This window comes from Budorcas taxicolor, chromosome 6 (assembly GCF_023091745.1).
Source record: "Budorcas taxicolor isolate Tak-1 chromosome 6, Takin1.1, whole genome shotgun sequence".
Lineage (NCBI taxonomy): Eukaryota > Metazoa > Chordata > Mammalia > Artiodactyla > Bovidae > Budorcas > Budorcas taxicolor.
In genome coordinates, this window is record NC_068915.1 from 111259883 (window position 1) to 111283709 (window position 23827).

The 23827-nt window shown below is 48.8% G+C and overlaps 1 protein-coding gene across 1 annotated transcript in view; it reads right to left on the minus strand.

Annotated features, from left to right (window-relative positions):
• Positions 1–23366, minus strand: part of TAPT1 (transmembrane anterior posterior transformation 1) — a 63202-nt gene extending 39836 nt beyond the window's left edge. The window contains exons 1-2 of the mRNA XM_052641731.1: positions 22964–23366; positions 9863–9993 (exon numbers count right to left, since the gene is read on the minus strand). Of these exons, the coding sequence (XP_052497691.1) occupies positions 9863–9993; positions 22964–23366 (534 nt within the window). The remainder of the gene's footprint in view (positions 1–9862; positions 9994–22963) is intronic.
• Between the last annotated feature and the right edge of the window lie 461 nt (positions 23367–23827).

The window sequence follows — 23827 nt, forward strand, 5'->3', positions numbered from 1 at the left end:
GAAAAGCCTCATCTACCCTGGCCCAGCCCCCGTGCAGCAGGGTGGCTGTGCAGCTCAGTCTGGCCAACAAGGCACCGGCGGAAGAAGGCACACTGGGCACCTCTGGGGAAGCTTTTAATTTATTATGAAAGGGTCGGTGGAGAAGGCGGCGCTGTCCATCTCGTCGTCTCTGACTGTAATGCAGATATAAGGTCGGAGGTGCAGCTGACATCTTTCTAGTGAAAGGCAGCAAGGGGACCAAGAGCCGATTTGCCAGTGATGGTAAAAGAGAAAGAGAAAAAGGACTTGAGTCCATGCTGGCCTCATGAATCAGCTGGAAACAGATCGCCTTCCTCTAGGCTTGTTAAAAGTTTTTAAAAACCTTTTCGTTTAAGTCACTTTTAGGTATTCATGCTCAGTCACTCACTCGTATCCGACTCTTTCCAACCCCAATGGACTGTAGCCCACCAGGGATTCCCCAGGCAAGCATACTGGAGTGGGTTGCCATTTCCTTCTCGAGGGGATCTTCTTGACCCAGAGATAGAACCCATGCCTCTTCTCTGTGTCTCCTGCATCAGTAGGTGGGTTCTTTACCATTGTGCCACTGGGAAGCCCATTCTGTAATACAATACACACAGCTAAAAGTATTCTCGAGGAAAAAGTTTTAATTTCCTTCCGATGCCAGCCTAAACCCCTTAGTCTAACCTTCAGAGTCACCTGGTTCCAACCCGTCCTTTCAGTGCACCTGTCCTTTCTTTTCTGTTCCTGACAATCTCCCAGCTCTGGGTCTCCCTAGTATATCTCACCCCCTCACCTCTACATGGACTTCCCCGTGGCTCAGATGGTAAAGAATCTGCCTGCACTATGGGAGACCCAGGTTCAATCCCTGGGTCAGGAAGATCCCCTGGAGAAGGGAATGGCAACTCACTCCAGTATTCTTGCCTGGAGAATCCCACGGACAAAGGAGCCTGGTGGGCTACAGTCCATGGGGTCACAAAGAGTCGGAAAATATGGAGCAACTAACACTAACCAGCACCTCCACGTTCGCCCTAAACTGTACAGAAGTGACCTCTGTGTCCTCATCACCTTGCCATTCCCTTCATGGGTCCCATGTTTATCTCTGTACTTCCCCACGGTAAAAGTGCCTGGAACATAGCACTCAAATCAAAAACTGAGAAGATAAGTAACTGCATGAGGGTGGGTGGGTGGTTGTTCCGTCACTAAGTTGTGTCTGACTCTTTCTGACCCTCTGGACTGCAGCACGCCAGGCCTCCCTGTCCATCACCAACACCCGGAGCTTGCTCAAACTCATGTCCATTGAGTCTGTGATGCCATCCAACCATCTCATCCTCTGTCGCCCCCTTCTCCTCCTGCCTTCAATCTTTCCCAGCATCAGGGTCTTTTCCAATGAGCCAGCTCTTCAAATCAGGTGGCCCAAGTATTGGAGCTTCAGTATCAGTCCTTCCAATGAAGGGGTGATTTCCTTTAGGATTGACTGGTTTGATCCTGCTGTTCAAGGGACTCTTAAGAGTTTTCTCTAACACCACAGTTCAAAAGTGTCAGTTCTTCGATATTCAGTCTTCTTAATGGTTCAGTGCTCACATACATATATGACTACTGGAAAATCCACAGCTTTGACTATATGGACCTTTGTCCACAAAGTGATGTCTTTGCTTTTTAAAACAATGTTTAGGTTTGTCATAGCTTTTCTTCCAAAGAGCAAGCATGATCTCTGTAGCCATCAGCTAAACCCCAATGAAAGATAAGCTTCACTCTCAGATAGCTTGACTGCAAGGAGAAAGGGAAGAAAATATTTTTCCTAAAGGTTCTTTCTGCCTGAGATCAGCAACCCAAGAGGCTGGGGGTCAGAAATCATGACCCTTCCAGAGTTAGAAGAGCCCTTTATTAGCAAGTGAAGCAGGATGGTGAGTAGTAGAGCCGGAGATCAAGGAGGGACACAGAGAACCTTGAAAACCAGTCCCCTCCCAACCACTCCCTGCTGGACTCAGCCCAGGGAGACTGCCATCCCCACCGCAAATCAAACGGCCACTGCAGTACAACCAGGGGACAAGAAACCTTTCAAACCTCTTCCTGTTCTCCCAGGGCAGGGCATTGCAATTTGCTAAGTGGAGGTGATGGAATTCCAGTGGAGCTATTTCAAATCCTGAAAGATGATGCTGTGAAAGTGCTGCACTCAATATGCCAGCAAATTTAGAAAACTCAGCAGTGGCCACAGGACTGGAAAAGGTCAGTTTTCATTCCAATTCCAAAGAAAGGCAATGCCAAAGAATGCTCAAACTACCGCACAATTGCACTCATCTCACACGCTGGTGAAGTAATGCTCAAAATTCTCCAAGCCAGGCTTCAACAATATGTGAACCGTGAACTTCCTGATGTTCAAGCTGGTTTTAGAAAAGGCAGAGGAACCAGAGATCAAATTGCCAACATCCGCTGGATCATGGAAAAAGCAAGAGAGTTCCAGAAAAACATGTATTTCTGCTTTGTTGACTAGGCCAAAGCCTTTGACTGTGTGGATCACAATAAACTGTGGAAAATTCTGAAAGAGATGGAATATAAGAACACCTGACCTGCCTCTTGAGAAATCTGTATGCAGGTCAGGAAGCAACAGTTCGAACTGGACATGGAACAACAGACTGGTTCCAAATAGGAAAAGGAGTGCATCAAGGCTGTATATTGTCACCCCGCTTATTTAACTTCTGTGCAGAGTACATCATGAGAAATGCTGGACTGGAAGAAACACAAGCTGGAATCAAGATGGCCGGGAGAAATATCAATCACCTCAGATATGCAGATGACACCAGCCTTATGGCAGAAAGTGAAGAGGACCTCAAAAGCCTCTTGATGAAAGTGAAAGATGAGAGTGAAAAAGTTGGCTTAAAGCTCAACATTCAGAAAACGAAGATCATGACATCTGGTCCCATGACTTCATGGGAAATAGATGGGGAAACAGTGGAAACAGTGTCAGACTTTATTTTTTGGGCTCCAAAATCACTGCAGATGGTGATTGCAGCCATGAAATTAAAAGACGCTTACTCCTTGGAAGGAAAGCTATGACCAACCTAGATAGCATATTCAAAAGCAGAGACATTACTTTGCCGACTAAGGTCCGTCTAGTCAAGGCTATGGTTTTTCCAGTGGTCATGTATGGATGTGAGAGTTGGACTGTGAAGAAGGCTGAGCGCCAAAGAATTGATGCTTTTGAACTGTGGTGTTGGAGAAGACTCTTGAGAGTCCCTTGGACTGCAAGGAGATCCAACCAGTCCATTCTAAAGGAGATCAGTCCTGGGATTTCTTTGGAAGGAATGATGCTAAAGCTGAAACTCCAGTACTTTGGCCACCTCATGCAAAGAGTTGACTCACTGGAAAAGACTCTGATGCTGGGAGGGACTGGGGGCAAGAGGAGAAGGGGACGACAGAGGATGAGATGGCTGGATGGCATCACCGACTCGATGGACGTGAGTCTGAGTGAACTCCGGGAGTTGGTGATGGACAGGGAGGTCTGGCGTGCTGCAATTCATGGGGTCGCAAAGAGTCGGACACGACTGAGCAAGCATTATCTCTGAGCGAGTGAACTGAAGTGAGATTTGTAAAGATCTTAAAACACTTACAGAAGGCTTTTGCTGTTTAGTTGCTAAGTCATGTCCGACTCCTGTGAACCCATGGACTGAAGCCTGCCAGGCTCCTCCGTCTATGGGATTATCCAAACAGGAGTACTGGGTGGGTTGCCATTTCCTTCTCCAGGGGATCTTCCCCGCCCAGGGATCCAACCTGGATTTTTACCATTGAGCCATCTAGGAAGCCCACAGAAGGCCTGCCACGTAGTTAGCATTCGGATGAGAAAACTGAGGCACACGGAGACAGAAGTGAACTGGTCACAGCCTCACACTTGATAAACTGTGGAGCCAAGATCCAAATTCAGGCAGGCTGGGCTTCGAGTTCATGCCCTTTAACCACTTTGCTATCCTGGCTCTCAGTTCAGGATGCAGAGATCCTGCAGTTTAGCTTCCTCTTTGTGTGGAAGAAGAAAATACAGCTCCCAAGGTGGAGCATATGAGCAGTTAGTAGCAGATCTAGACAAGAACCCCTGGAGCAGGTGGGAGCATGGGGAAAGGACTGCGGAGGAAAAGAAGAAGTGCTGCCCCCAAGTCAACAAATGCTCCAAAATGTCATATCCTTACATCACATTGAGAAGTTCAAGCATAAAAATGTGCTAATAACTAGGAAAACTACTTTAAATATATAAGCAATTCATCTTTATTAAATGTCAAGTATAACATGTTTATCTACTAACAATATTACACAAAAAACCTGTCTTTTTTTTCTTTTTAACAATCACTAAACAGGTTCAGTTGGAGATACTGAGTTGACCTTTCTCTTGACTTTAAAATAATAAGCATTAATTACATGCTTTATAGTATCTGCAACTCCTGAAGACACAAAGTGCTCTTTAATTATCAAGTTTCTCTTTTTGCAAAGGTTAGGTGGAAATACAGTAGCGTGTATCCCCCTCAAAAACAAGAACATTTAAAAGAAGATTAGTATGGCATTATATATTGGATAAATAAACCCAAAGATAACCAATAAAATTAAGTTATATTACCACAAATGTCTCGACTGCCTCTCAACTCTCACGATAAACGCCTGAAGTGGGACCCCCTCCCCACGTCTAATAAAGGCCTTAGAGACAGCAGAGTGAATTCATGCTGTTATGAGATATTTAAGCCTGGAATTAAACTGAAATCTAAGTCTGTTTTCCTCTATGCTCCACTTAGTCTTATTCAGTTCAGTTCAGTCACTCAGTCGTGTCCGACTCTTTGCAACCCCATGAATCGCAGCACGCCAGACCTCCCTGTCCATCACCAACTCCCGGAGTTCACTCAAACTCACTTCCATCGAGTTGGTGACGCCATCCAGCCATCTCATCCTCTGTCGTCCCCTTCTCCTCTTGCCCCCAATCCCTCCCAGCATCAGAGTCTTTTCCAGTGAGTCAACTCTTCACATGAGGTGGTCAAAGTACTGCAGTTTCAGCTTTAGCATCATTCCTTCCAAAGAAATCCCAGGACTGATCTCCTTTAGAATGGACTGGTTGGATCTCCTTGCAGTTCAAGGGACTCTCAAGAGTCTTCTCCAACACCACAGTTCAAAAGCATCAATTCTTTGGCGCTCAGCCTTCTTCACAGTCCAACTCTCACATCCATACATGACCACTGGAAAAACCATAGCCTTGACTAGACGGACGTTAGTCAGCAAAGTAATGTCTCTGCTTTTGAATATGCTATCTAGGTTGGTCATAGCTTTCCTTCCAAGGAGTAAGCGTCTTTTAATTTCATGGCTGCAATCACCACCTACAGTGATTTTGTTGATACAAAAGAAATTGTGGTTTTGGACTGTGAATTTTAGATTATAACTAGGCTCAAACACATCTTTATTAATCAAAATAGGAACCATTACAATCCACACATTTTTGCCAACAGAAATAAGTTTTTTTATTCCTGTAGTATACAAATCCATGCTTTAGGATTCAGTGGACTCCTGGAAACCATCTTCTGCCTCCTGCTGGTTATGGCAGTGTTTTCCCTACAAAAAGCTGTCAAAATGCTTGAAGAAGTGGTAGTTGGTCGGCAAGAGGTCAGGTGACTATGGTGAACGAGGCAGAACTCTGTAGCCCAATTTGTTCAACGTTTGAAGCCTTGGTTTTGCAATATGTGGCTGGGTGTTGTTGTGCAGAAGAATTGGGCCTGCTTTGTTGACCAGTGCTGACTGCAGGCGTAGCAGTTTTCAGTGCATCTCATCGATTTGCTGAGCACACTTCTCAGATATAGTGGTTTTGCCATGATTTGGAAAGCTGGAGTGGATCAGACTGGCAGGAGAGCACTAGTGTCCAAGGTCATTTGTTTTTTGGTGCAAGTTTGGTTTGGGGAAGTGCTTTGGAGCTTCTTCTTGGTCTAGCCACTGAGCTGGTCATCACTGGTTGTATAAAACCCACTTTTCGTCACACATCACAATCCGATCAAGAAATGGTTCGTTGTTGTTGAAGAGAATCAGAGAGGACACTTCAAAACAATGATTTTATTTTGATTTTTCAGTCAGCTCATGAAGCAGTCACTTATCGAGCTTTTTTACCTTCCCAATTTGCTTCAAATGCTGAATGAATGTAGAATGGCTGACGATGAGTTCTTTGGCAACTTCTTATGTAGTTGTAAGATCTGCCTTGATAATTGCTCTCAATTGGTTGTTGCTAACTTCCAATGGGCAGCCACTAAGCCCGTCATCTTCAAGGCTCTCACCTCCTTTCTAAAACTTCTTGAATTACCACTGCATTATATGTTCATTAGCAGTTCCTTGGCCAAATGCATTGCTGATGTTGTGAACTGTCTCTGCTGCTTTACGACCCACTTTGAATTTGAATTAAAAAATTACTCAAATTTGCTTTTTGTCTAATATCATTTTTATAGTCTTAAATGTAAAACAAACAGCAAGTAGCAAGTCACTAGCAAAAAAAACATAAAGTGAGAAATGAGCCTTAAAATGGGGTATAACATAACTACATTTATATAAGAATGTACTCCAATATCAAAGGGCCAACGTGCAATTACTTTTGCACCAACCTAACAGAAGAAACTTCTCTAAACTGAAAAAGATGATATTCTTCTGTATATTTTAAGCAGTAAAACACCTGAAGTATTGTTCTCAGAGACTAAATCAACATGTCTTAAATAGGCCTAAAACCAAAAGCCTTTCTCGCGGGCAATAGGATTAGAACATAATGGCAACTGTGTGTGAGCGGTGTCCACTAAACTTTTCTCACGTTAATAATGTTTCACACACATACAAGTGAAACCAAAGTTTCAAAAAAAAAAAAAAAAAAAAAAACCCACTTACCCTGAGTACAGGCAACGAATGCAATGTGATACTTTTTCTATTCTTCAATTAAACAGAATAAATCCTCAGCAATTACAACCTACTGCATGGGTTATTCCACCTACTAGTGGCCCTATAGCAGACCACAGGTTGAAAAACACTGGTTTATACTGAAGCCCCATCAAGACCTGCAGAGATTTTCCCAGAAGACAACTTAATACTCACAATGACAAATATGAAATGCTTACAAGTTTCTGTGAGAAATCCACCCAGAAACTTGCTTGTAATTTCAATGCTGATAATGAGGAAAAGAACTGTGGTGCTGGAGGACTCTCAAGAGTCCCCTACTACAAGGAGATCAAACCAGTCAATCCTAACAGAAATTATCTCTGAATATTCACTGGAAGGACTGATGCTAAAGTTGAAGTTCCAAAACTTTGGCCACTAATATGAAGAGACGACTCACTGGAAAAGACCCTGATACTGGGGAAGACTGAGGCAAAAGGGGGCGGCAGAAAGTGAGATAGTTGGATGGCATCACTGACACAATGGACGTAAATCTGAGCAAACTCCGGGAGAGAGAGGAGGACAGAGGAGCCTGGCGTGTTGCAGTTCATGGGGTCGCAGAGTTGGACACAACTTAGTGACTGAACAACAGACGAGGAAAAAGAAGGGATGGGTGTACTGAGCCTGGCTCTGATGAGCTGACGGTTACAGGGGCTGCGGTCACTGTGAGTTATTTCTACCACAGGTGGAGTGGTACAAGGGGTCAGAAGGACACCTCCTTAGTTGAAGTCCATAAAGTCTGCCTGTGGACAGTGGACATGACCCTCTGGGCTTGCCCAGAGCAAAGCGGGAGGCCAGCAGCTCAGACAGACAGGTGGATGAGCATCCAGGCTGCAGAGGGAAGGCAGACCCCCGGCAGGGCCTCCTGCAGCAGCCTCCCACTTCCAGCCCATGGCTGATCACTGGCAGAAAAAAGTGAGCTCTGAAAAGCAGGTTAAGGTGTTTTAGAAAGACACAAGAATTACTTTAAACAAAAAATTCTTTTTTCAAGCAGAAGAAACATCACCCACCAGGTTCCTCCTGGACAAAACCTTAAAGCTACTCTAATACACAAAACAAAGGAGCTGCCGCCCTGGGGAGGAGGGCTGCACCCCTCCCCCCGCCCCAAACACCTCTCTCACCTCCAGGCCTCGGCTCTGGCACAGAGCCCCAGAGAAAAGCAGTGACTCGGTAACAGCCACGCGTGTTTGAGGATCCTGGCCAAAGGCACCAAACTGCTTCATCGTCTCAAACGTCTGCTGGCTCCCCCACTCTCTACCCTCACCCCAATACAGAACCCCCCAAAGCTCTCGAGTGACACCCGCCACCAAAAACCCACAGAAACAAGGTCTGTCAAGCTGCCCCTTCACACGTGCCCCTCCTCCTTCTACCAAACGGACGGATGGTTAGAAAGGCCTGTGCCTTCCCTTCTCGCTGTCTACCGCCCCTCCTGTTGTCAGAGCCCACGGAGAAAGCGCACCAACTAAACCCTTCCATGCCAACCTAAGAGAAACTGACTCCAGGGAAATGACTCAAACAGCAAAAGTTCTGTTTCTAAAAATGTATGAAGACAAGTTGTAGCATAGCTAAAGCTGAATTATTGCTTAACTCTTTCCTTGTAAGAAACTTCCATGGGTGTACGAGCTGGACCATAAAGAAAGCGGAGCGCTGAAGAATTGGTATTTTTGAACTGTACTGTTGGAGAAGGCTTGAGAGTCCCTTGGACTTCAAAGAGATCAAACCAGGCAATCCTAAAGGAAATCAGCACTGAATATTCACTGGAAGGACTAATGCTGAAGCTCCAATACTTTGGCCACCTGATGCGAAGAACTAACTCCTTAGAAAAGATCCTGATACTGGGAAAGACTGAAGGCAGGAGAAGGGGATGACAAAGGATGAGATGGTTGGATGGCATCACCGACTCAATGGACATGAGTTTGAGCAAGCTCTGGGAATTGGTGATGGACAGGGAAGCCTAGTGTGCTGCAGCCCCTGGGGTTGCTAAGAGTCAGACACGACTGAGCGACTGAACTGAACTGAAAGCTGAATTATCACTTAACTCTTTCCTTCTTATAAGACATTTCCAGATGGTTCAGACTCATCAACTCTGTGAATGCAGAGGAAAAGGGTAGCCTTGGCTTCGCATCTGATCAGTCCTGGTGGCCTAGGGCACGTCAAGGGAGCACCACATGGAAGGATCAGTGCTGTTGCTACGTGTTTATTCCCGACTGGGATGCTTTCTGTGTTGAAGGTGAAACAGACCATCTAATTTTCTTTGAAGAAACTGTCCTTTACATTTTTAAAAATGAGGGCTTTCTGAGAAACTGATACCTTAACAAAGGGTGAAATTAAATAATTTATGTCGTGCTGAATGGGGAAAAAAAAAACCTGCTTCTAGGAAAAACAAACTGAAGAGAACTAGAAGGATATAATAGGACAGTAATTCCTTGAAGAAAGTTATCTGGATGGGACAGAAATGGGAACTGCTGTTCGTGTTCTTTAGTCGCCAGGCGCGTCCAGCTCGTCTGTGGTCCCATGGACGGGGAGCCTGGTGGGCGAGGGCTCCTCGCTCCGCAGGATTCTCCGGGCAAGAAGACTCAGGGTGCGTTCCCATTTCCTCCTCCAGGGGATCTTCCTGACCCAGGGATCACACCCCCGACTCCTGCATTGGAGGCAGATTCTTTACCACTGAGCCAGCAGGGAAGAGTCAAATGGGATTCAGCAAGTTTAATAAATAGCGAAGTTACAGATCACTGGATCTGACACCGAAAAATGCACTTGTGAAAGACTCTTCCTATCTGGGAACTCCTATCCCACCTAATTATTCATGATCACATTATTCCCAATATTTTAAAAATTCCACTCAAGCAGTTCAAATTGTTCTTAATAGAATTAACATGCTGACATAATTTTCAAAATGATGGCAAGCAATTAAAAAAGACGCAGATGACAGTACCTTTTCCAGTTCCCTTGGTATCCGCATGCACGTGTACACTCTTTCTCTTCTTTCTGTATACTTGGCCTCGTTATGTTCAAGGAAGTACCCTCTGGTTAGTTCAGCGCTGAGGAACCTGAACAGTGACAGCTCTACAAGGAAAAAAGACAGAAAAAAAGAACAGCGTTTACCAGGCGCCTTCCATGGCTAGCTGGCGCCCCAGGTGACACATACGTAAAACAAAGCAATCTCCGTTTCGGTGCCCAGAGCTGAACTGCACATAAGCCATCAGCAGACAGTGAGAAAACTGCTGTTCTTGTGTGATATAAACTGCCAATGTCAGGGGAATATACCAGGGGCCATTGCTATAAGCCAGAATATAAGTCAGAAGTTCTCTGTGAGAGTCTAGTGAGGAGTCTTAGGTGATAGAGGGCCTGGGCTGACGCAGAGCAGAAGGCAGGGCAAAAGATACTCATGGAGATACACGCACAAACACACAGAGTGGGTACTGAGTGCACACAAAACGGAGACACACACACACAAACAGACACAGAGCAGGCACCAAGTACACACAAAATGGAGACACACACACACACACACACACAGAGCAGGTACCAAGTACACACAAAATGGAGACACACACACACACAGAGTGGGTACCGAGTACACACAAAATGGAGACGCAAACACACACACCCACCCACACAGAGCGGGTACCAAGTACACACAAAATGGAGACACAGACACACACACACACACAAACACAGAGTGGGTACCAAGTACACACAAAACGGAGACAGACACACACACACACAGAGTGGGTACCAAGTACATACAAAACGGAGACAGACACACACACACACACACACAGAGTGGGTACCAAGTACACACAAAACGGAGACACACACACACAGAGTGGGTACCAAGTACACACAAAACGGAGACACACACACACGCACAGAGTGGGTACTGAGTGCATACAAAACGGAGACACACACACACACCCACACAGAGTGGGTACCAAGTACACACAAAACGGAGACACACACACACACACAGAGTGGGTACTGAGTGCATACAAAACGGAGACACACACACACGCACACACACAGAGTGGGTACCAAGTGCACACAAAATGGAGACGCAAACACACACACACCTACCCACACAGAGCGGGTACCAAGTGCACACAAAACAGAGACACAGACACACACACACGCACACATACACACAGAGTGGGTACCAAGTACACACAAAACGGAGACATACACACACACACACGCACACATACACACAGAATGGGTACCAAGTGCACACAAAACAGAAGACACAGACACAGGCACAAACACCCCCCACACAGAGCAGGAGCCAAGTACATACAAAACCGAGACACACACACACACACACTCCTACATGCACAGAGTACCAAGTACACACAAAATGGAGACACACACACAGAGTGGGTACCAAGTGCACACAAAACAGGGGACACACACACATACACACCTACACACACAGAGTGGGTACCAAGTGCACACAAAATGGAGACACACACACACGCACAAACACCCCCCACACAGAGCAGGTACCAAGTAGATACAAAACGGAGACACACACACACGAGCCGGGTCTCCCGAGAGGCACTGCTCCAGTCCAGGGTGAGCTGGGCCGAAGAACACGCTGGACACTGCTACAATTTCTTCCTTCTTCTTCAGCCTCAGAGATGCTGCTAAGTCGCTTCAGTCGTGTCCGACTCTGTGTGACCCCAGAGATGGCAGCCCACCAGGCTCCCCCGTCCCTGGGATTCTCCAGGCAAGAACACTGGAGTGGGTTGCCATTTCCTTCTCCAATGCATGCCAGAGTCTAAATAACACCATTTCCCCAGGTGAAGGCTTCCCAACAGAACCTCAACCCCATCTGAAGACCGCACTCCCCGTGGACCTGTCCCCTGTTTTCCATTCCTCTGATGCAAATTCACCCTCCATTCTCTCATCTCAGCTGAGGAAACAAAGGCCGGAGGAGGCTGAACACTTTCCACTGGGCTGTATCTGGCAGACCTGGGATGGCAAGTAAGGCTGTTACCTGATCCCAACGTTTCCACTATGTGGGCCATGCTTCCCGGCAGCCCACCACCTGGGCGACCTCTCAGCCCCCTCCCTCCTTCACTCCCTGGGAGGCCGCCCTCTCTTCCCAGACTCAGGACACCAAGGGCTGCAAAGCGTCCTCTCTGCTCCAAGCTGGCCTCTTGCTCCTTCCTCAAACCCCACGTTGCTGTTCCCACCCACAGATGACAAGGCAGGGAGGTCAATTTCACCCACGAGCGTCCACCTGCGGAGTTCCGTCTTATGTGACGCCAGGATTTAAAGGCTGCAGGGGTGGGGAAGAGCGTACAGTCCTAAACACTCTGGAAGAGCCCTAGGAAGACTCAGAAGCGGACTTACTACCTCTCAGTGGGCCTAAAACAGCTGACTTCCTCCAGCACTGGGACAGCAAGTTCCTTGAACATGAGGTGAAGCGGCTCGCTTATGTGCAGAAGTGAGAGTCCCACCCACCCCCAAATTACAGATTTCTTTAAACTCAAGATTCATAATTGACTTGGAGAGTCAGCGGTACCATGAAAGCCACCTGGAGACTGAAAGGGGTGGAGAGAGAACCCGACCTGTGCCTACTGCAGCCGGGCAGAGAGGCAGGTCAGACCGCACAGTGCCCACGATCGTGGCGCTCTCAGGACACTACGGCAGAAGCCACAGACACAGGTGTGAACCACACCATGCGTGCCTCAAGGCAACCGCATCCGTGCAGAGTGAAGCCTCTGGCTCGGAACCTTCTAACACGTTGGTGGCTGGCCAGATCCAGCACAAGCTCTACTGCCTGAAGGAGAGAGGAAAAAAGAGTGTTTTGTGCTATAAACAAGGACAGCTAAAACGGAAGAGAAAGACCAAACAGTTAAGACTTGAACGCAGTTCGGTTTTCCAACTGGACAGAAGAGAGTCAGAAGAATATCAATTCTTTCAAGTGAATGAATGCTGGGAAGCAACGGGACATTCAGGAAGCAGAAGAAACTGCGCTGGCACAAACTGGCACTGACGCCAGCGAGCGGGGTCACGAGCCCTGAGGGTCGCGTCACCAGATTCCCTGGTCTTCCTCCACCTGATCCTGAAGGGCTTGCGGGTTTGGTTGGGTGCTCTTGCTTCTTATGTGCTTCCCAGGTGGCGCCAGGGGTCAGGAACCTGCCTGCTAATGCAGGTAGATGCCAGAGACAAGGGTTCGATCCCTGGGTGGGGAAGAGCCCCTGGAGGAGGGCATGGCAACCCGCTCCTGTCCTCTTGCCTGGAGAATCCCACGGACAGACGAGCCTGGCGGGCCACAGCCCGTGGGGCCGCAAAGAGTCGGATATGACGGAGCGGCTTCACACGCACACACGCATGCACCAGGGCAGGGCTCCAGTGAACTCCCGGCCACCCTTTAGGCCATATTGTTTCATGTGCCACCAGGTACCTTTTCTTCATTCTTCTTATCTTTCTTCCTTACACATACTCTCCTGGGGTGATCTAAGGTCAAAACCATCACCTCAATCCTGACGTTGCCATAGCTTCCGCTTTTGACTTCTGAGCCTGGACTCCTACTTCCCACTGCCTTGTGGGCAACTCCACCTAAATTTCCAAAGGCACCTTTAGCCGGCAAACTGCAATCCACCCTTTCCCCGTTAACCCCCACTACTGCAGCCCCACCGTTAGTCCAGGGCTCACCAGTGACACAGCTCCAGGCCGGCAGCTGGGGGCCGATTCTGACCATCTCCTCCGGCCCCTTTCCAAGCCCTGATGACTCCTCAAAACGTTTACAAACTTACCCTCTTCTTCCGGACTCCGCCTGTGTGTGGTCCTCCCCCCCTCTCCAGGTTACCACAGAGGCTGACCAGCGCCTGCCTTCTGCTCCTTGCTCCCCTGGGCCCCACCTGGCCTGGCCCGGGTCGGCACACACACAGGCCGGCGGCAGAAACCCTTCCGGGCTCGTGGCACCTCCAGGCGAGGTCAACACCCTGGCAGGGGCGACAGCAGAGCCCTGCCAACTTGGGCCCAGGTTAACTTTCTTTCCCGCCGCGCAGCACGCCTGCCTCCCCTGAACGTTAAGGTCACTGTTCTCTAGGTACAACACGTCTCACCGCGGGCAAACGCTGTATGTCGGCTCCCTCTGTCCACTCGTGTGAGCACACAGGTGAGCCTCCGAGGACGAGTAACACGCGGAGTCATCTGCTCCAGGAAGACTCCCCGGGTTTCCTCTGGAGCCCGGGTACACACACACTCTCATCCGGTGTTCTTTCCCTCTGCACCCTCAGGACACAGCGCTGAAGAGGGCTCAGCCGATGCTCCCTCAACGAATGAGTGGCTCAGAGGAGAGGAAGGCAGTCTCAGAGGAAGGTGTGGCGGAGAGCAAGAACTGGAAATGAGAGGCAGCAGAAGCAGAGCGCGGCAGCTTCTTGAGCACAGAGCCCGGGACTGGGGCAGGTGTGTTCTGAGATGTAGGCACTCTCAGCAGGGAAGAGCTCTGGAGCATCCGGTCAGTGAGCATCCAAAGGACGGTCCCTGACAGGCACCTGCACTCCGCCCCAGGGGCACAGCCAATAAGAGCCCCGGCTCATTGTCCACACACAGTAACGGCAGGGAAGGGAGCTGAGGGGCAAGAGCTAGTATCTCGGTGTGTGAAGGATTAGATAAACAGGCTGTTACATGAGTTAAACCGAAAGGCTGGGATGAGCTGTCCGTGTGGTCAGGCCACTCAAGATGGCTGTCCTCTTGCTCTCTGTCCATCTGCTGACCGACCAGGGCCTACTTCACCTGTGTCCCTGGCGCAGGGCTGACCTTCCTGCAGAGGCGCCCCCAGCCCTAGCCTGTGCTGGTCAAAGGGTGGGGAGGGGCGCGGCCTTCGGCTGGTTTCCCTGGTAACCAAAGAGCCCCCTTCTCCCTGGGAGCCCCCCACCCCATCCATTTCAAACCACTGAGGTCTCTCTGTTGCCGAGTCCCGGCTCTTCCTTTGGTCCTGAACCTGGGCAAGCTCAGGCTGGGTGGGCCCACGGGCTGCAGCCCGACCCTGCACCCTTGTTTATTTAAAAAGTTATCCTCTGGGCCGGTGTCCTCCCTGGGCCTGCAGACGACGGAACTTCCTCCACAGTGAGGGTTTTGTCCTGGTCCAGAGGAGGACGCAGGGAGAGCAGTCAGATGAGGGCGGATCCGCACCGGTTCTGTCTCCACTGGTCCTGGGACCCCGCTCCGCCCACAGATCTCAACGGTCACAGAAGAGGGAAACCGAGGCTTGGAGCGGTTTTACACCTGTTACCAGCTCGTCATTCACAAAGGACGTTCGAGCGACCGGGTATGAAAGGTCGTGAAGGCCGCAGAGCGTGACACGCTGTCTGGACCACTCACTAGCCACCTCCTGTGGTCCAGAGCACTAGCCAATCCGAGTTTGGTGGGCACCTAGTGTTTATTGCTACGTCTGCAATCCTGCTTCCAAGGATAAAAGCGAACACGTCTAACAAGCACACTTAACAAACTGTATAACCTAAGGAACTTTCCTTAAACGAGTTTTAAAGAACTGTAAAATATAAACCTATGAGGGTGTTTTAACTCTATTATAAATGTGAAGAAGTACTGTATCAGGATTCTACCTCTAGAAATGCAAGAATTTCAGTTTTAAACACCAATTTTGATTCTCCAATGGAAAAGTTAACAGTAAACACAAGCATTAAAGGATAAAACATGTTTTGAGTACACAGTTCTCATAACCACGAGACAGGCTCTATCATCATGCCCATTTTATAGATGAAGAAACTGAGGCACAGAGAAGTGAAGGAGGCCTCCCAGGTCACAGAAGAAGTGAACAGTACAGCCAGCATTCAAATCAAGCAGTCCATCCCTAAAGCCTGTGCTTTCTGGCACTAGATTATTCTGTCTATCATCTTCAGTGCTTTTGTAAACAGGCCACCGTGTTCTGGAAAACTGGGAACCACCCCCCGACCCTATCTCCATGTTCCCAGCACCCTGGGTTTACTTCTGTGATGTTACACTGTTTACTAAGCAGCTCCCTTGCCAGCCCTCAAACTTTCTGAAACCAAGCACCATGTATCCGGATCTTCCTTCCCCAAGTCCAGCCCCGAGTGAGCTGAGTGTAAGGGTAGGGTTTACCTATCATTAACACCATACTAGTGGGTTGGAGTGGAAAAGGCAGTGGCATCCCACTCCAGTGTTCTTGCCTGGAGAATCCCAGGGATAGGGGAGCCTGGTGGGCTGCTCTCTATGGGGTCGCACAGAGTTGGACACGACTGAAGTGACTTAGCAGCAGCAGCAGCGGGTTGGAGAAGTTTTAAAAGAAACATTAAAGCAATACTAACAAAGGAACCAAGTTTCATGGGGTGAGACAGATTGGAAAGCTTTCCTCCCTCCTCCTCCCCACACTCCTCCCTGTCCACCCCCCCCCCCCCACACACACACTCCTGAAGGACTGGCCCTGCTTAAGGAATTGGGGTCCTCTGTTTCTCTGGTGGCTCAGAACTGCCTGTAACGCCAGGAGACCTGCGCTCGATCCCTGGAGTAGGACGATCCCCTGGAGAAAGGAATGGCCACACACTCCAGTATTCTTGCCTAGAGAATTCCATGTATAGGGGAGCCTGGCAAAGAGTCAAGACACGACTGAGGGACTAACACAAATGAAGCACCTGACTGAGGTGGCTTACAAAGGTGCTGCACACATTACTTCAAAAAACCCTCACCACAAGTCAGAGCTACAGGCGCAGTTGACAGTGTTCACGTTTTTCAAATCAAGAATCTGAGGCTCATAGCGCTTCAGAGACTTGTCCAAAGTCACTGAAAAGCTAAGAGGCAAGTTGGGAATAGGACCCAGCACCGAAGAATTGATGCAAACTGTGGTGCTGGAGAAGACTCTAGAGAGTTCTTTGGACTGCGAGGAGATCAAACTAGTCAATCCTAAAGGAAATCCACCCTGAATATTCATTGGAAGGACTGACGCCGAAGCTCCAATACTTTGGCCAACTGATTCGACAAGCTGATTCACTGGCAAAGACCCTGATGCTGCAAAGACTGAAGGCAAAAGGAGAAGCAGACAGGAGAGGATGAGACAGTCAGACAGTATCACCGACTCGATGGACATGAATTTGAGCAAACTCCAGGAGATGGTGAAAGACAGGGAAGCATGGCGTGCTGCAGCCCCTGGAGCTGCAAACAGCTGGACACGGCTGAGCGACTGCACACACACTCTCCCCTGGACCGTAATTGCCATCCGTCTCTCTGCCGATCATTCTAGAGAAGATGGCTGAGCCCTGCCTGGCTCCCATCTCCCAGGAGGAGCCTCTGACCCCCACTGCAGAAGGGGCTTCTGCTGCCTGTGGCCCGAGCTCCTCAGGGGTGGCGCGGCAGTCCTGCTGCTGTCTGGTCCCCGCCCGGCCGCCCCCCAGCCTTTGCCTGGTCACGGATACATTCTTGAATAGATCTTCTACTTCTGTTCTGGAGCCGTCCGCTCTGGAGCACAGCTGTGTTTCAGTGCTTCTGTTTGTTGTTGCTATTGATTTAAACACTGTTTTCTCCATCATACGGATGGACCTGAACTCACCTGTCCTGCGATACTGGCAGGCTGCCTGGCTAATTATTCGGGAAGATGACTACTGTTCTTTGACCTGTGGCTGCCATTCTTCAAGAACTCAGCTGGTTCCGTGGACCAGAGCTCCCACGGACAGAGGAGCTGGCGGGCGACAGTCCACAGGGTCGCAAAGAGCTGGACACGGCTCAGGAACTGAGCACACACACAGGGGACCTGAGCATCTGTCTTTATAGGGTAAGTGCAAATTATTTTCCGAAATAAAATAATCCAATTGTTTGTTTTCTCAGTATCACTTGAGCTTTTCAGATGTCAACCAATTTTAGTTCATTTATCCAGTTCTCACCAACAAGAACTATTATTCAGTAAGTCTTTTAAAAATAGAAGTATTTCATTGTTTAATAGAAATAGGAGCTTCTACATTTGAATAAGTAAGCCTTGCCAGTTATAAACATTTAACACTAGGAAAATAATATCAATCATAAATCTGAATCAATTTCTCCAGATTATTTTTAATTAGTACACATCTACTACAGAATTGCTTGGTGATCCAAATTGAGAAAAAGTATAGTATAAATGGCTTCTTCCTCATACCTGAACAAAGAAATATTATGATTAATTATCTTCTGAGAGAGCTTGTTTTAGAAATTAGAACTCAGGATAAAAAAGTATTAATTTGAAGTAATGAGTAATCCTAAATATATTTACATGTTCAGTAATATGTCTAAATATATCTTTCTTAAAATAGCATTGACCATTAAAAAAACTGGAAAGTAATACTGGTTAACTGCTAGGACAATACTATGAAACATGCATATCTCCATGATCTTAAATAATGTGTTCCTTAATAGGCTTTACTAAAGTTACACTAAAATATTAGTTACAAGTTTATTACACAAATACAAAGGCACACCCTTGTACAAGGGCAACTAGGAATCAATGATAGCAATCTTGCTTTCCTAACTCAAATATAGTACAGGTACCTCTTAAGCTGTTAAAGCTATCAAACTGCTTATAAATAACCTCATTTAGGGAAGTAAATAACAGAAAAGATACTCATAAATTTATAGCTGGAAAACAGATACAAAAAGAGTGGTGACTTTTTCCAAGGTTACAAGGTTACAAAGAACTAAAAATGGGAACAGAGTATCATTAACTTGATAGTCAATGATATACAGTCTTTTCAAAGACCTCTTTCATGCAAGCATTCCCCAAAGTGGGCTCCAAATGAGCTTCTAGGACTGAATTTTGGAGGGCGAACCAGATGGAAGCTTAACATCTTAAAAAAGGTCAAGATATTGACCTGGTCAAAGATCGTATCATTGCTTTTTAGTTTGCAAGTACTAGTTAAATAAAGCAGGTGAGAATTTTAAAAGAAAAGCAATCATCTGTCACAAGAAAAGAAGCTAATTTTACATTATCTGTATCAGGGTTGTGGACACTCCAGGTAATTTCTTAGGCAGTTTTACAACTATTCTTAATTTCCTTTGTAGATGAGAAATTGATTTACTCTAGGGCATAATTTTCCAAATCACGGCCTTTAATCATCCATCAGGATAAGTCTCGGGCCACAAGCATAACCATGTAACATATTTTATAGAGGATCAGGACTGGTTAAATGAAAATGTATTTTAACATATTAAATTTTCAGTTACAAACAGGACAGACATGGTGAATCTGAACCTCAGTCCCAGACGAAATCTTTCGTGGGAGCTGCTAAAAAGGCGTCAGTTGGTTTTTCTGGGCTTTAGTTTTCTTTCCTCTGTTCACTCTCTCGTGGAGGTATGCAAGAGGTCTAAAATGCAGGGAAAGTGAAGAGAAGCAAAAGGGGTGGTAACGAGTTTAAGCTCCAGAAGTGAAGAGTCACCACTGAGAAAGGAACGAAATGGGCCCCACGGCACTGGGGCCATTTACAGTCAGAAACCTGGATGTTCACCCATACCCTACTCCAAGCTCTTTTGCTCTATAAGCAACACCTGCTCCTATACATACTCCAGTACCTGCATTACACAGTCACTGCTTCGTCTTCACCAGTAGAAGCTGCGTTTATTCTACACCAGGGCTTCCATTGTTAAGTCTCCAGTCATTAGAGCCAACTTAGATACTGCGGATACGAAGCCACTGAGTGGTGGAGTTATGAAACAGAGCCAAGTAGATTAGGCAAGCACAGAGTCTACAAAGCAATTCAGCCACCGAATAAGCCAAGAACGGATTGCCCAACGCTTAGTCCAAAGTTGACTTGCTGGACCTAGATTCCTAAATAGGAACAGGATTATACAGAAACTCTACCACTTAGAACTTCTGCAGAGCAGTGAGGTGGGGAACAAGCAGGGAAACATAGCAACATGTACTTTTTTTTGGTGGGGTGGCGGGGTTGGGGGAGTGGTGGTGAGGCGGGTGGGAACCTCCTGGCTGGCAGGATCTTGGTTCCCTGTTCAGGGATCAAACCCATGCCTTTGGCAGTGAAGGCGTGGAGTCCTGAAACCACTGGATCACTAGGGAAGCCCCAGCAATGTGTACTTATTATCTGGTCTTATAGCAAAAACGACAATAGATGTTGGTCATATTTTGTTTTAATTTTTAAATTTATTTTTATTGCAGTAAAATATACATAAATGTTACCATTAACTATTCTTAAGTGTACACGTTAATACATATTTTTTAAGAAGAAAAAAAGAAGAGATGAATCTGCAGTTCGTGATGACTAATAAATATATCCACCAGAGTTCAAGACAGAGGACCATATGAGGCAACGGTGGAAGAAATACACAGCGGCCGTCATGAGAAAGAGAACAAAATTGGGAGTGAGGAGTGAACTAGCCATTTCTAACCATGTTAGGATTTAAGTACCAGCACCTGAGAAAAGTCTCAGCCCACCACCAGGCTACTCACGACTCAGGAAGTTCAGTGAATGAAATGATTACAAGAGTTTAAGGGAGAAAAACAAACGTTACCCTTGATGTAGCTGTATCTATACCAACCAACGTACATATACCTTCTACGCACACACACATAAACACAGACAAGTACAAAATAAAACCAGGGACCTCAAACACTATGTTCTGAATTATTTTACGTGGACTGAGAGGGTCTGGCTAATCCCCTAATCTGTAAGTTCATTTACAGGATCTCGGATGGTTAGGACAGGCCAACAAACTTCTAATTTATAAAAGGCCTACATTCCTTGGGAGAAATGATAAAGGGGACTTTGGAACTAACTGATGCTTCAGGCCACAAAGACACTAAAATTCCAACTTTCAAAAGGCAAGACAAAGGCTGCCCTGAATTGGCAGGAAAGGAGGGAAGACCAGAGAAGCAGAGGCTTCTCTGAATATAAAGAATGGACAAAGTAACACCTTTAGTGCAAGCATCCAGTCTTGGGAGACATCTGACTCAGGAAGAAATGCTGCTCACAGGACCCTAGGTGGTGCCAGTCCAAGGCCCTCTGGCCCAGGGCAGCCCCTAGGGAAGAATTTTCTAAATTCTGGACAGGAGAGGAAGGAAAGGATGCCGAGCAGCGGAAGGGAGCAATGCTGGAGGGTCAGGGTGAATGTGCTAGGCACTTGAGCAGCCCAGGGCCTTTCAGAATGACTGCAAGACTTCAAATCTCCAGTGAGGAGAGTTTGACCAGAGCAGCATCAGAGTTAGGGAGTGGGTTTTGGCAGTGGCGAGAGCTGTGTGCCTAGCAGAGAGGGACAGACACCCGGGAGAGAGGACAAGGGGCCCACGCGGAGGCCAAGACAGAACAACGCTGGCTGGTGACTCCAGCTGAGACCTCCTGGGACCCTCACCTAAGTCCTGATCCTCAAGAGCTGCCACACGTATCTCACCTCCACTGAACGGCTGGAACTGGGGAAACACTTAACTACCCAAACAACCAGAGGCGCAAGTGTGTCCCTGATAACGACTTTCCGCAACTCTGAGTTGAAAGTCCAGCTTCAAACATGTTAAGTAAACCACCCTCAGTAACCCATGATGAGGAAGAATGCATGGGCGGCATGAAGTCTGTGGAAGTTCACGGTTACAGGTATCCAGAGGGATGGTGGGCAGGGCCACGGAAACGGGGCTAAGGGTCCCAGCATCTGTGCTTATCAAAAGGCTCCTGACAACTTCGTTTTTTGTGTGTGCAAGCAACATTTATAATGCTGAATTTCCTGAAACTCATAAATATTTCAAAAAATTACAGTGAAACCTGGCCACATTGCTCTCTATTTGCACCAGAGTGCTTTTAATTTTCAAGTCCAAGTAAGTAAACAGACAGCTGAGAGATTTAATCCTGTCTTACTCAGATCTGACCAATTCAGAAAGTAAACACTCTCCCAAGCAAAAGTTTAAATTGGCAACTTAACCAGACAATTTAATTTTTCAAAGATAAAGATCTCTACAAAAGCTAACCTATATTAGTTCTGAAAATTAGCAAATCAATCACGATCTCACTTGATCAGACCAAGTTAGCACTAAAGGACTTCCAAGTCTTCCATACACAAGGACAGCCAATGATACAGTAAGCCTGACGACTTAAACATTTATTGGCACGAACTGCAGGAAATAACGACCAATGCAGCTCCTACTGTGGAGCTGAAACAATCTGTAGTTGGAAGAAATTCAAAGGGAGTTATGGCTCCACTGATCTTCAAAACTCAGAATTACGCCAAGAATTAAAATGCTATGGTCACTCTACATTCAATGATACACCTCAATGTCTTCCCTTCTTTCGAGCCTCATACAGAACTGCAGTATGAATACAAAGGCAACTTTTTAAAACTTTCTGAGCACAAGAATAAAATCCTACAGCTGAAAGAAACAACACTAAAACAACAGCCTTAAAAACCGGTCACTGAAAGGAGGATTCACAAGAGATGCCTTTTCTTTTCTTTTTAAAAGTGGCTTAAGTTTCCGTTTAGGAAAAGTTCACAGGTTAACATGTGCAGGAGTGCTAAATATTTATACCCTGGGCAGAAGGGCTGAAACTTCACTGCCATTACCACCGCGTTATCTGCGGCAGAAGAACACATTATGTAGAGAGCAAGTTAACAGGTTCGGATGACTCAAGTTCGCTGGAAACACAACAGAAGTCACCTTGGCACACAGATAATGAAATCCAGCCTCGCGCTGCTCAGTTTTGAGCTCGAGCCGGGGGTGGGGGTGAGATGCTCGCCCACGTTATCGAGGCAGGAGGAGACCCCAGGCGCTCCGTTTCGTTGGTTTGTCTTAAATAAAGACCTTTCAGAAGCAGCAGGAAAAGGGAGCGGGGACGAACGCCCCCGGCCGCTGCCCCTCTCGGTCTCTCGGACGCACCTGGCCGGGCGGGCGCTGTATCGCCCGGCGGCCCCGCCCGAGGAGCCTGTCGGCGGCCGCGGCGCCGCCTCGGGAGCCGCGGCGGCTCCGCGCGCGCCCGTCCAAGCCCAGCCGCCCCCGGAGCTCGCGGCCGCAGTCCCGCGCGGCGCCTCTCGCCGCCCGTCGCCGCCGCGGCCGCGGCCTAGCGCCGCCCGCCTCCCCGCCCGCCCTTCTCACCTGCGCGGCTGCGGCGCCGCTCCCGCCGCCGGTCGCTCTCGTAGAAGCCCAGCGTCTCCGTGTGCTGAGGCGCCGGCGGGGGCCCGAGACCGCCGCCGCCGCCCGGCTGCTCCGCCTCCGCGCGGCCGTCCCGCTCGGCGCCGTCCGCGCCGCCTTCTCTCGGGGCGGCCGCGCCGCCGACGCCCGCCATGTTCCGCGCACAGCAAGCCGTCCCCGCCGCCTCCCTCCAGGCGCCGGCCCGGCCTCCGCCCCCGGCCGGCCCCCTTCCCGCCTCGCCCCGCCCCTCAGCGGAGCCCGCGCCGCCGCCGCCGCCATCCGCGGCCCGCCGGCCGGCGCGCGCCACTGGCGTCAGCGGCGCGTGAGAGGAGGCGGCCGCCGCCGCCGCCGCCACGGCCGCCGCCATCTTCTTCCTGCCGTCGCCGTGACGCGCGCTGCCCTCCCGCGCCGCGCCGGGCTCCATGCCGCCGGGCCGCGCGGCCGCGGAGAGCGAGCGCCTCCGGGGCTCGGGTCGCGGCCCCGGCGGGGGCAAGCCGAGCGCGGCGGCGGCGGCGGCGGCGGCGGCGGCCGGAGGGTCGGCCGAGGAGCCCCGGGGCGGCGGCGGCGGCCGCTGCTGCTGCTGCGCCCGCTGCCCGCCGTCTGCGAGGTGGCCGGCCGCTCGCCCGGGGCCCCTTTTGCAGGCTCGGCGCCCGGAGTGCGCCGGCGCCGCCGCCCGCCCGGTCTTGGCACCGCTGGCGCGGCCGCGGCGCTGCGGGCCGGCCTCCAGATGATCGCCGGCCCCGCGGGTCGGCTCCTCGGGCTCCCGCTCTTGTGCATTGTTAGGCTCGCCCGTCAGCATCCCGGGCTTCTGGGGGTGGTGGTGGTGGT